Source organism: Mizuhopecten yessoensis, unplaced genomic scaffold, assembly GCF_002113885.1.
Source record: "Mizuhopecten yessoensis strain PY_sf001 unplaced genomic scaffold, ASM211388v2 scaffold716233, whole genome shotgun sequence".
Classification (NCBI taxonomy): Eukaryota; Metazoa; Mollusca; class Bivalvia; order Pectinida; family Pectinidae; genus Mizuhopecten; species Mizuhopecten yessoensis.
The window spans coordinates 32,447-46,230 of NW_018480014.1; the positions used below are offsets into that span (position 1 = coordinate 32,447).

Here is a 13,784-nt window from a genome sequence, read left to right on the forward strand (position 1 = left end):
TTATCTAAAGCTCGGTTAGCTTTCTCTCCCTTTGACAAAAGCACAGATCAACACACCTGGTATATGGTATTTATGTTTAACTTTGATTTGAGAGCAATTTTTTTTTACAAAAATCATCTGTAACATTCTACACCAGTTTACAATATATCTTACAGTGTTTTGTTTAAAATATAATTTCCAGAGTGTTTGTTTGTAGGTTGAAGAATGAAAAATAATTTGTTTTTCTGTCCACGAAGTCATGTGAACAGAACAAGTGGTGTGCTGTTCACACGGTTGAGCAACTGGAACATACTATAAATAGGAGACACGAGGTATTAGAACATTTTAAGTGCACTATGAAGTCTCTTGTGGTTTATATTTGTTTTTATTCGTCAGTGTAGATAACCATTGACACGAGAGGTTCTTACGTGTACGTCCTAAGACAAGCAGATGTGGACTAATTCCTCAACATTGATAGAGGAAGCTATAGAGTATACACAACAATTGTCTCGGAGTCACATACCTATGTGTGCACGTCTTATTATTTATCTACTGAACCAAATCATTGTATAACAATTTGTTTATTTCTTTACGTTTTTTTCACGGTTTGTGCGGGTTAACATCATTTAAAATACATATGTACTAAATATGGACAATCAAAAGCACTATTAACACATTTGTAAAGAAATACACAGTCTAAAAATGCCCGCCTATGTTCGAGGCTAGGAAGATTAAAATGCCTACAAGTGTCAGCGTAAGACATGTAATTGTCGTCAACGTGTGCCTTAAAACATAAAAATTTCAAAAATTTACGCTGGACAACTTCGACCTGGTGAATTAAAGATGTTTGGTAAGGAGTCCAGATCTGACAACAGTATTCTAACTGACTCCTGACAAGACTTATATATAGAGACCTTAAAACAGGTATTTGTTTAAAACTTTTACATGTACGTTTTATAAAACCTAGCATTCGCATTGATTTGGAAACAGTACGTCTAATATGGGTACTAAAACTCATTGAAGAGGTCAGCCAAACACCAAGATCTTTCACGTACCATTCATTCTTCAGGTTGTCACCGTTCATAGTGTAATTAAAATTCATACATTTCTTCTTGTTTGTGAAAATGACCTGGCAGCACTTCTTCACATTCGATTTCATTTTCCACACAGTGCACCAATCATACACTCTATCTATATCGCTCTGTAGCTGCTCACACTCAGACAACGTTCTTACACACTTAAAAATTTGCTGTCGTCGGCAAACATAAGAGATTTAGAAAATTTCAGAATGGATGGCAGTTCATTGATAAAAATAAGGAAAAGTTTAGGTCCAAGTATCGAACCTTGAACCGGAAGTTACTGAAAAATTAGTATATACAGCATGTAATTCTACTTTTTTATCAAAGACTTTGGAAATCTGATCGGTGAAACATGCAAGGTTTGAAACAGTAGACCTTTTTGGCATAAAACCATGTTGCTCATCGCAGATAAGCGGATTTATAAAATTAGAAAAATGTACGTCAACCAGTTTTACAAATATTTGCGGAAGATCACAATCGTCGTCCATACAGAACACACTTTTGAAGAAAGCGTTAAACATATCTGCTGTTTCAACATTGTTGGAAGACGACGATGAACAGTCCGAAACAGAGTCCGGGACTGTCCCCTCCTTCCGCTTTCCTTTCACAAATCCCCAAAAACGTTTGGGATTGTCTTTTACAGAATGTTCAACATTGGTGATAAAATCACAGTATTTCGATGTTTGGAGTGATTTGAACTCCTGCCGTAGGGAAGAAAAAATAGCATACTCAGGACCATTTATGTTACATTCCGTACATATATATAGTACCATTTATGTTACATTGTGTACATATCTAGAGTACCATTTATGTTACATTGTGTACATATCTATATACCATTTATGTTATATTGCGTACATATCTATTGTACCATTTATGTTACATTGTGTACATATCTAGAGTACCATTTATGTTACATTGTGTACATATCTATTATACCATTTATGTTACATTGTGTACATATCTATTATACCATTTATGTTACAGTGCGTACATATCTATAGTACCATTTATGTTACATTGCGTACATATCTATAGTACCATTTATGTTACATTGCGTACATATCTATAGTACCATTTATGTTACATTGCGTACATATCTATAGTACCATTTATGTTACATTGCGTACATATCTATAGTACCATTTATGTTACATTGCGTACATATCTATAGTACCATTTATGTTACATTGCGTACATATCTATAGTACCATTTATGTTACATTGCGTACATATCTATAGTACCATTTATGTTACATTGCGTACATATCTATAGTACCATTTATGTTACATTGCGTACATATCTATAGTACCATTTATGTTACATTGCGTACATATCTATAGTACCATTTATGTTACATTGCGTACATATCTATAGTACCATTTATGTTACATTGCGTACATATCTATAGTACCATTTATGTTACATTGCGTACATATCTATAGTACCATTTATGTTACATTGCGTACATATCTATTATACCATTTATGTTACATTGCGTACATATCTATAGTACCATTTATGTTACATTGCGTACATATCTATAGTACCATTTATGTTACATTGCGTACATATCTATAGTACCATTTATGTTACATTGCGTACATATCTATAGTACCATTTATGTTACATTGCGTACATATCTATAGTACCATTTATGTTACATTGCGTACATATCTATAGTACCATTTATGTTACATTGCGTACATATCTATAGTACCATTTATGTTACATTGCGTACATATCTATAGTACCATTTATGTTACATTGCGTACATATCTATAGTACCATTTATGTTACATTGCGTACATATCTATAGTACCATTTATGTTACATTGCGTACATATCTATAGTACCATTTATGTTACATTGCGTACATATCTATAGTACCATTTATGTTACATTGCGTACATATCTATAGTACCATTTATGTTACATTGCGTACATATCTATTGTACCATTTATGTTACATTGCGTACATATCTATAGTACCATTTATGTTACATTGCGTACATATATATAGTACCATTGATGTTACATTTCCTACATATCTATCGTACCATTTATGTTACATTGCGTACATATCTATTATACCATTGATGTTACATTGCGTACATATCTATAGTACCATTTATGTTACATTGTGTTCATATCTATAGTACCATTTATGTTACATTGTGTTCATATCTATAGTACCATTTATGTTACATTTCGTACATATCTATCGTACCATTTATGTAACATTGTGTACATATCTATAGTACCATTTATGTTACATTTCGTACATATCTATCGTACCATTTATGTAACATTGTGTACATATATAAAGTACGATTTATGTCACATTGTGTACATATCTATTGTAACATTTATGTTACCTTGCGTACATATCTATTATACCATTTATGTTACATTGCGTACATATCTATTATTCCATTTATGTTACATTGCGTACATATCTATAGTACCATTTATGTTACCTTGCGTACATATCTATTGTACCATTTATGTTACCTTGCGTACATATCTATAGTACCATTTATGTTACCTTGCGTACATATCTATCATACCATTTATGTTACATTGTGTACATATCTATTGTACCATTTATGTTACCTTGCGTACATATCTATCATACCATTTATGTTACATTGTGTACATATCTATTATACCATTTATGTTACATTGCGTACATATATATAGTACCATTGATGTTACATTTCCTACATATCTATCGTACCTTTATGTTACATTGCGTACATATCTATTATACCATTGATGTTACATTGCGTACATATAGTACCATTTATGTAACATTGCGTACATATCTATAGTACCATTTATGTTACATTGCATACATATCTATCGTACCATTTATGTAACATTGCGTACATATATAAAATACGATTTATGTCACATTGTGTACATATCTATTGTACCATTTGTGTTACCTTGCGTACATATCTATTATACCATTTATGTTACATTGAGTACATATCTATTATACCATTTATGTTACATTGCGTACATATCTATTATTCCATTTATGTTACATTGCGTACATATCTATAGTACCATTTATGTTACATTGTGTACATATCTATAGTACCATTTATATTACTTTGTGTACATATCTTTAGTACCATTTATGTTACATTGCGTACATATCTATAGTACCATTTATGATACATTGCGTACATATCTATAGTTAACAGTTAAAGTATGGGTATGATTGCTATACCCGAAATACCCATACTTCAACTGTTTTATTATACCGATACAAACACTCCCTTACAATATTCTAAATATTATTAGACAAAACTTTTTTCAACAGTTGGGACACTTTATTAACAAAACTACAACAATGCGATGTGAAGGTCGTCCCGCATTTTCAGAGGGAAATAGTTTCAAAACTATCCCACCCCTCCAGACGAACTATTTCCCTGGCATGCAGTTAGAGGGGCAAATAGCTTGTTTATGTGGTTACTTTTGTATAGTGTAAAATAAGTAGAGGTATAATAATTCCATTTATGTTACCTTGCGTACACTACATGTCTATAGTACCAAACGTCATTTGATAAACAAGTAAATAATAAAAATACTTAATATGCATATAGAGAAAATATTATTTAATATGAACAAATTGCAAACTCCACTTTGATGAACAAATTAAGTGATGCCATTGTTTAATATACACATAGTGTTAACGTTATTTCATAAAACATATTATTTAATATGCACATAGTGTAAAAGCTATTTAACAAACACTAATTAACATTTCAATTATTTATTTATCAGATTTCCACAACAGGGACAATCTGGCCGGCAACTTTAGTCGGTCCAAGAAATCGCGATATATCGGGAGACTCTGGTGTTTCCAAAATTACAATAATTTTGTTCTAGTTTGGTATGTGCGATCAATTAAATGATTGTTTTTGAAAACAGACAGTATCGACATGATCATTATTCATTTTTCATCAAGATCTGTAATGTCAGTTAGGACATGTTTCATCCATACCACAAAACACTGCGAATATATGTGTAAACTAATAAAGCCTTGCTCCATTGTTCAAAATAAAATCATATTGTATTCAAAGATATCTTAAACACTTGTTTTTGTATGGTAATAAATTAATTTTAATAAATCTGAAGTACGTTCACATCAAAATATAATAATTTAAAGAAATAAAAATGTTAACCATTATGCGTCAGTTTTTCATTTTTGCAAAAAATCGCTTTTTTCCGAAAAGGAAAGCTTGTGTGATCAATATTTACAGTAAGTTTCCATTTTTCAAAAATTGTCGTCAAATTGTCAGTGCGAGTTCATACTTGGAAAAAAAGAATATCGTGGTCATCATTTCCCCTAAAAAAACGATCAAACCAAGTTACCAAGTTTGGTCAAAAACGAAATGTATGTTTCGAGGCTTACTTAGTTGTTGATGTAGGCTAATGGCCTAGCTACATCGTAAAATTATATTCATATGTGATAAACGTTATTTAATTAGCATTTCATGACAAATAAATCTCGTTTATAACTAGCTAAGTTCGTATCAGCTATATTCTTTATCGTCAAGTAATAACCATAACTAAAGGTAAAAAGTGGAAATGACATAGAACATTTGTTCTTGAATAGAATATTTGCGTCTGACACCGAGCATGCACCTATATATTTTTTGACAGAAGATCGGAATAATGTGTATATAACTCCAAGAGGAAGACTCTATAGCCTAAATGGAATTTTCACCAAAAAAGTATGCTTGTTTTAGTAAGTAGTTTGTTTACACTCTCATACAATTTATCCGCATACAGGGTTATCTACTTCTTTTTGCACAGTGTAGAGACTATATACCAAGGCATTATCTTTATAGTACCCCCCTCTTTAAAGTGTATGTGTAAATGAGGTCTTGAGCAAATCTACTTTTGGATTACTATGATACAAATACCGCTGAAAGTTCATTTTTTTTAATAGACATAATTTTATTTATGTTGACATGTACGGGATCGTAATTCAGCAATCAGAAGAAATTGCGAATGGTACGTGTAGACATAGGCCACCTAACACGTTTTGTCTCATATTCTAAATATAGTAATAAGTATTCGGAACTCCTCGCATTTCTGCCTTGTGTTCCACTGTTACAATTAAACTAACTTTATATTTGTATTCGATACAGTTATACTCACTGTTGATAAATTCATGTTTAGTCTTGTGTATCAGTGTGTATCTGTAATCATATCCAGTTATAGGAACAGTCATATTTTATAACAAATATATTCATTTTACAACAGACTATTATTTAAGAACATTAAAGAACTCCTACTTACCATCTAGGTTCCGTGGTGTAGTGGTTATCACGTCTGCTTAACACGCAGAAGGTCACGAGTTCGAAACTCGTCGGAACCTGATGAGATTTTTTTCTCTCTCTCTTTTTTTGGTTTTTATAGTTTATTTTTGTCATTATTGTACTCAGTTTAGGGTAATCACCGTACCGAGAAGCTTTTCAGATTTTATCTATCTACTTAAAATATTTTAACAGTGATATCGTTTAATAAAATCGAATGAATAACAACAAAACAGTGATAATAGAGGCAAATTATAACATCATCATCAACGCACTCTCCTCCGTTCTCGACACTCCAGGGGTTACGCCGGGGTATCGAGGATGACCGTCCTCTAACATATGTATATCAAATTAACAGTTTTCACGGCAACAGTAAAGAATGTAAGATACAAGATACGTCTCTGGTACAACAAGATACAAGATACGTCCCTGGTACAACAAGACAAAAGATACGTCCCTGGTACAACAAGATAAAAGATACCTCCCTGGTACAACAAGATAAAAGATACCTCCCTGGTACAACAAGATAAAAGATACCTCCCTGGTACAACAAGATAAAAGATACCTCCCTGGTACAACAAGATAAAAGATACGTCTCTAGTACAACAAGATAAAAGATTCGTCTCTGGTAATACAAGATACGTCTCTGGTACAACAAGATAAAAGATACGTCTCTGGTACAACAAGATAAAAGATACGTCTCTGGTAATACAAGATACGTCTCTGGTACAACAAGATACAAGATACGTCTCTGGTGCAACAAGATAAAAGATACGTCTCTGGTACAACAAGATACAAGATACGTCTCTGGTACAACAAGATACAAGATACGTCCCTGGTACAACAAGATAAAAGATACGTCCCTGGTACAACAAGATAAAAGATACAAGAAACTGTATTTAAAGTCGCACACATGTAAACAAAGAACTTAAGCTCTAGAGCTGTTAATGCGACAAATATATTACAAGTAAAGGGAGATAATCAAATATATTTAGAAAAAGCAACAATCACAGAAAAAGGAAGTATCATATCCCAGGTTGCTAAGTGATTGGGAGTCCCCTTCCTACAAAGGCGTCCAGGATATGAAAATTTTGATACAATAAATATACAAAAATAGTGTAAATATGAAAAACAATGAATGTGATCACAGATAAGTAGTATTCATATTAAGTTAATAAAAGACATAGTTAATAGTGAATGAATACTTGTATATCACAGAAGAATTACTTAGGACTTAGGATTAAAACACTAACAAGTGGAATATGCATATAATGATAATATAGCAAAGAGTTAAAATTGACAGAATATAAACTAATATAGTGTAAAATGAAAAAAAATGGTACTAAAATTAATTAACAATTTGTCAAGTTTTGTAAACAAATATATATTTTAGAATGTATGGAATTAAAATAAGAATAAGATGCTACAAAAATATAGAACAGTATAAATAATAAACGAAATTAAATAAAACAACAATAGTATATATATATAATTCAAAATGTCAGGTGGCAGAGGTAACCAGGGCACAATATGAAGTATCACTCTTTACAGAGATGGGGCCATCCCGGGAATGGTAAAAGAGAAAAGTCAAAGAAAACTAGGAAATATAAAACTGTTTCACAACTGAAAATTCAGCAAGATTGAATGTTTAAACTAGATGGAAATGTTTTACATAATATCTATAACTGGACACTCTCCTACACTAACTCTCGCTTAGTGTCCTAACAAAGCACGCCTTGTATCTCAAAAGCCACAATGCCTACATGTTCATTATATGACTGGCCATACAACTGAGTTTCAGGTGACAACCAAATGTTGTGTTTCAGGTTTTTTGCCAAAGAAAATAAGGAAAGGTAGGTAGATAGGTAGGTAGGTAGGTAAGTAGGCAGGGTAGGTAGGTAGGTACGCAGGGTAGGTAGGTAGGTACACCTACCTCGATATCTATTGTTTACAAGTTTATATATCTAATTTCCTGTGAAACATACATTCAGATCAGACAAACACAATTGAACAATATATTAATCTTTAATATGGACAACATTTCTACCTAGAAATGGCATTCACCGGATCACTAGACGCCGTAGAGGGAGGTTATGTTAACCGTAGCTGTATTTAATTTCAAGACATCTAGCTACGTTACAGGGCTGTGTACTCTGCGCGTTTGTTCATCTAAAATAGATTGTGACTTTGATCACATCTCCAGACAAAAAGAATATTGTAAGTTTTGACACTTTGTTAGCCAAAATGGATTGTTATTTTGATCACTTAATTAGACAAAACATATTGTAAATTTTAACACTTAGTTAGCCTATACAGAGTGTTACTTTAGGACTTTTTTTGCCAAAACACTGAAAAACAGACTGTAAGTCTGAACAATGAATGCTGAATAAAGTCACTTAAATCTATAACTTATGAGGCCCATTATATATGTTAATGTTTGTCTTGGGTCGACAGATCATTTACACACCTTATGTAGTTGAATTGATGAAGTTCTCCGACGAATTTCTGTTTGCATCTCTGACAATGCGAACAACAACCAAATCTCGTATGTTATAACGATGGGTCCAACAGATAGAGGCTAATGTCTCTGTCACCTCCTTACACACCAAATAGACTGTATTTAATCTAGATTTAGTAACCTATCTTACTGCCTTCCGTATTATTTTTTAAAAAATACCCTCCAACTCCTTTTCGTGTTTGTGCTGCTTCCTTCCCCAGGGAAACTTTTGCAGTAAAGGTATCATGTTTGCCTTTCGTCTTTGTAACGAAAAACTGCGCAAAACACGTGTTACCCGTCCTGGCCCTGCTGCCAATCAAAGATCAAGTACATGTATATGTTAGAATACATTTCATAATGTACATGGATAATATTGTGTAATATTGTTCTATCTTATATCATTGTATTGTTATGTCTTATCTCCGATGTGTTGTAAAACACAAGGAATAAACCAAATCTGGAAATCACCAAGTGACGGACAATACACTGGACATAAGGTGTGACAACGTAAGTTAACCGCTTACACAGCGTGTGTCATGTAACTATAACAAGGATAGGTGTAAAGTGATTCAATCAATACGAAGTGTATACGTAGTAACATTATTTACTATGTACAGTGTATTTTACAATTTATGTTTAGTTATTTTCAATGTATTGTATCAAAATTTGATTTTGACAATTTATGTTGTAGCACGGACTTAGATAATCTGTGGTTGTAGGTAATGTGTTTATGTGTTGTAAAATAGGTTAACATTTGAACACTATATGTTGTCACATCTGTCGTCAATCGGAATAAAACCAGATATTTAATTCCCCTCCGATACTCTACGTAATTAAAGATAATCAGATTGACCTGTCGTGTTTCATTTGTTTTCGTTTTCAACAAACAAGATAAATCATGTTTTCTTCAAAAAATTCTTTATATATAACAAGGAAGCCAGTGGAACCGTCATAGCAGACACATAACAACGACAACAACCAACAGTCAGAATCGTGTACTAACCATCCTTCCCAAGTTCAGTCTCGGCGCACGATGAACGGATTGCTATGCCAACATCTCACAGAAGATGTCGACTCAGGTGAGATAATAAAATGGAAAGACAATCATTTCCACGCTAATAAAGGCGTCTGGTTGGTCAATAAACTTTGTCTACATGTCACATTATCACTATATATAAGATCATGGCGCGCGAAAATATACACAATCTACCATTAAAATTGAAATCAAAATAACTCGCTGTATTTTGCCTGGACTAATTGGTAATACTCTGCTTTGTTGAGAGGGTGCCACTCGCGGCCTAACAGAAAAGACATGGCTCGACAGAACATGCCTTTTTCCCAGTTGTTGTCAACGAAATTCCTGGCAGCCACGTCCGCCGTTATATCGTCAGGTAGATCATTGAGGTAGATTATCATGTCCTCTCGAATAAGTAAGTTCGGAAAGTTTCTTTTCTGGAAAGCAATGAGGAGAATGGTTGCACTCGACAGTGTTTCTTTGACCGTGAATGTTAGGAGTTTAGGGCAGCACTTGATAATGTCTAAGATATGCTCGTCGATTCTGTCAGAAAATTCCATGTCATCCGAATGGTTGTAAACGCGTTCACTTAAACTGAAATCCACCAGCTCGTCGAGTGTGTCCCCGTAATTACTGAGTATGCGGCCTAACTCTGGCCAGCACTTCACCCAGCGGTTTTTCCGATACACCAGCGATGACAGTGGCATGCTTGCTTTTAACAGTATCTCTTTCTCTGTCCACTCATGAAGGACGGCTAGTTGGCAGTGGACGCGCAGCTTTGGCCCACACTTCCGAATCTCTTTCCAATGAAAGTTGCTCAATGCCTCGTTGTAAAAGTCTTTCGTTTTGTAGTTTGCCATGATGTTTAACTGTCGGAGTGAACATCCGGCTAAATGTTTAAGTAAGCTAAAATTCATTTGGTTCGGATTGATTGTAAGCTCCTTCAAGTTCACCAAGTACATAAGATTGCTCAAAGAACAATCTTTGAATGAGTTCACGATACGCAACTTTTGCAAGCAGGAAGAATGTCCCAAACCAAGCGGAAGTGTTTCGTTCTTCTGTCCCTGGAAGTTTAGATCGTCTATACGCACGTTTGTCATCCTGACGTTTCTTTTACAAAATTGAAAGATGGCGGTTTTCAGACGACCTGAGAATGTCTCGCCTTCAATTCGTTTCAGGAGCGTTAACGAATTCACTTTGTGGCTCACCTTTGACAGACGATCGAATACCTCCGATGATTGAGTACCTTTCACTTCCAGTTCTACGTCTGTAAAGAATGCTCCATACATTTTGACGCAAAACAACAACTCTTCGTGGAACTTCCGATAGCGTTCAAAATCCTCCATAGATGCAGGCATAGTTAATGGAAACATAGATTCCCAAATCATCCTTTCGGAATACGAAAAAGACTTCCAGACTTCTGGTCGAGATGATGCCCGCCGCCAGTGCAAGCACGTGGACCGGATCGCAATTTTGCTAGCAATATCCAGGTTACTAAAAACGTTGCCAAGTACAACTTCCGGTAGAGCTTCCCAGCAAGCAGACATCTTTTATTCTGAAAGAAAACAAATGTCGGTCATTAAGCTAAACAATGTACTGTTCTGAAAAACAGTGAGCGAGTAGACATCACCTTATGCCAAAGACGAATAAGAATAACTTACAAAATGTAACGAGAGAAAAGTGTAAATTGAACGAACGACATTCTGTGACTTACGGAAGATTGTTAGTGCTATTGAAATGTCGACATCTTACTTGAATGTAGGTAAGCGGAAGTGCAATTTGATTAAAACCAGATCTTAAATTCTACTCCGATACTCTAAGTTCCAGACTGGAACGTAGAGAATCGGAGTGGAATTAAAGTTCTGGTTTAATCAGATTTGCGGAAGTGGGGCATGGAACTTAATCATGACGAATGTCCTTCATGTCGGGAAAGAATACTATTATAGATATAGCCGGCGTCATCACCTATATCAGCTAAAGGCATCAAATATCAAGGCATGGACGTATCTTTTTTCAAACCTGTCTGATCATTACATTAACATGATTTGCAAGAAAGACAGAAGCATTATAAATTTCTTTTTTGTAGATGCTAAAGTTTATATCACCGGTCAATCAGCTAAGACTAGTGTAAACTCCATCTTATAGAGATAAACTTGAGAATATTGTGCGTCAATTTGGAACAAATAAAATTATACACCAGGCCAAAGCAGTGTATCGGGCAACTGGAAATGGTGCGAAGATGAGCGTTATAGTGTATACGCCCGCTGCAGAAACACCAGTAGCGTGTCAGAAACGACACAGCTTGACGTGGGAATCATTACAGAGGAAGACCGAAGAAAAAGCTAACATCTACGTTTAAGATAGTTCACGACCTTGTAGATACCGGAACAGAGAGACATACGCAATCAATCTATGTTTCTACCTTTCCAATTAAACTAACAAAATTAATGTATATTGGCTTCCTTTTAGTCACTCATTTCAACATTTCTAGCCACGGGTACCGTATCGCGAAGAAGCAAAGGGTTGCTAATGCACCAATATATAGATTAGAGCATTACTATCGTTTTGCTCATTTGCGATAGGTTTCTGTGCTCTAACGTACAAACTATAAGGCGCCTAATTAGCTTGGTGGCATTGAAGCAGTGGCCTTCTTCTCAAACATTTTAATCGGTAGCTCTCTTCTCGGTGTTAACTTGTACCGAGTCTGCAGCTTTGTCGGTTAGGTTTTACCCGTATCCAATTATCCTCCCTCTTAAGTATTGGGGATTGAACATATTGATTGGGAGGACTATGTGTACGAATGTTTTTCCCCCGACTATGTATCGTATTTAGCAGACCATGTGCGTCTGGGCATCTCACTATGCCCGTCTCTCCAAAACCGGAACAGAGGTGGAGGCTGGGCGTTCTCTACTGACGTCACTGAGGATCTACCCGTTTCCTCAGTGACCATCATTCGTTCACTGTCATCCTCCCTCTTAAGTATTGGGGATAAAATAGATTGATTAGTTTAGTAATGTTCCACATCTGTGTAGATTACTAAAATAGGTTGCCGTTTCGGACTTGTCTGTCCCCAGTTATAACTATATGCCGAGTGGCCCAATGGTTGTACACTTAACTTGTTCTAGAAGTCCTGTCCTGCTGAACAGCGCTGTGTTGACGTACATTAATCAAATTTTGAACAACAACTAACTCAAAAGTTTATCGGTATTTTATTTAAGCTAAATTGATATCCTTGTCAAAGCGCTGCAAAATGTATGCTCAACAATGTTTGAAACAAACCCTGACAGGTGCGCGGAACTTATTTAATAGGGTAACATTTATCCCGAAGAAAGTTTAAGGCTTACCTTCTATTGTGTATCCAAAATCACTTAAATATCCTTACATCGCTATGTCAGGCACTGTCTGACATACGAAGAAATCATTTCTGACAAACAGCGCGGACAGTACAGTATGTGTATCCCCCAAAAAATTTAAATTACAACAACTATTTCAGGCAGTGTTACTAACTGTCACTTGACCGTTTTCGGAACATCTCTTCCTTATACATATAAAACTAGTACTGGCGTGTTCGGATAACGACACGTGATAATGAATATAGGCGCAAGGTTTATAAATATATATTACAATCAAACGAGTATGACATATATATGTCATATCAAGTAAACAGTGTGTTTACAACAGTGTACGTTGGAATATTGAAGTGCAATGTTGATATTTCTTATTCTAATTGAAGATGTGGGTTGAATATTCTTCACTCTTTTCATAAAAAATATCGAAATATTCAACCCAATCGTGATATAACGGCCATTCGTCAAGAAACCGAGAAAAGTCCTTTAAACAATATGTTTTTTTTTTAATGTAATCAACTGATTAT

At 34.6% G+C, this 13,784-nt stretch overlaps 1 protein-coding gene and 1 non-coding gene across 2 annotated transcripts; one reads left to right on the forward strand and one right to left on the reverse strand.

Annotated features, from left to right (window-relative positions):
• The first annotated feature begins 6,387 nt into the window (after positions 1 to 6,387).
• Trnav-aac lies at positions 6,388 to 6,460 on the forward strand. The gene has a single exon. It is a non-coding gene; the product is annotated as a tRNA-Val (tRNA).
• Positions 6,461 to 9,805: 3,345 nt separating this feature from the next.
• LOC110442233 lies at positions 9,806 to 13,449 on the reverse strand. The gene is made up of 2 exons (XM_021485739.1): positions 13,255 to 13,449; positions 9,806 to 11,465 (listed from the first exon to the last, which is right to left on the reverse strand). Exon 2 carries the CDS (start codon positions 11,455 to 11,457, stop codon positions 10,120 to 10,122), a length of 1,338 nt encoding a protein of 445 aa, XP_021341414.1. The 5' UTR covers positions 11,458 to 11,465; positions 13,255 to 13,449; the 3' UTR covers positions 9,806 to 10,119.
• Between the last annotated feature and the right edge of the window lie 335 nt (positions 13,450 to 13,784).

Coding starts and splice junctions, on each gene's coding strand:
- LOC110442233 (XM_021485739.1), bottom strand. CDS start 11,457: ATGTCTGCTTGCTGGGAAGCTCTACCGGAAGTTGTACTTGGCAACGTT.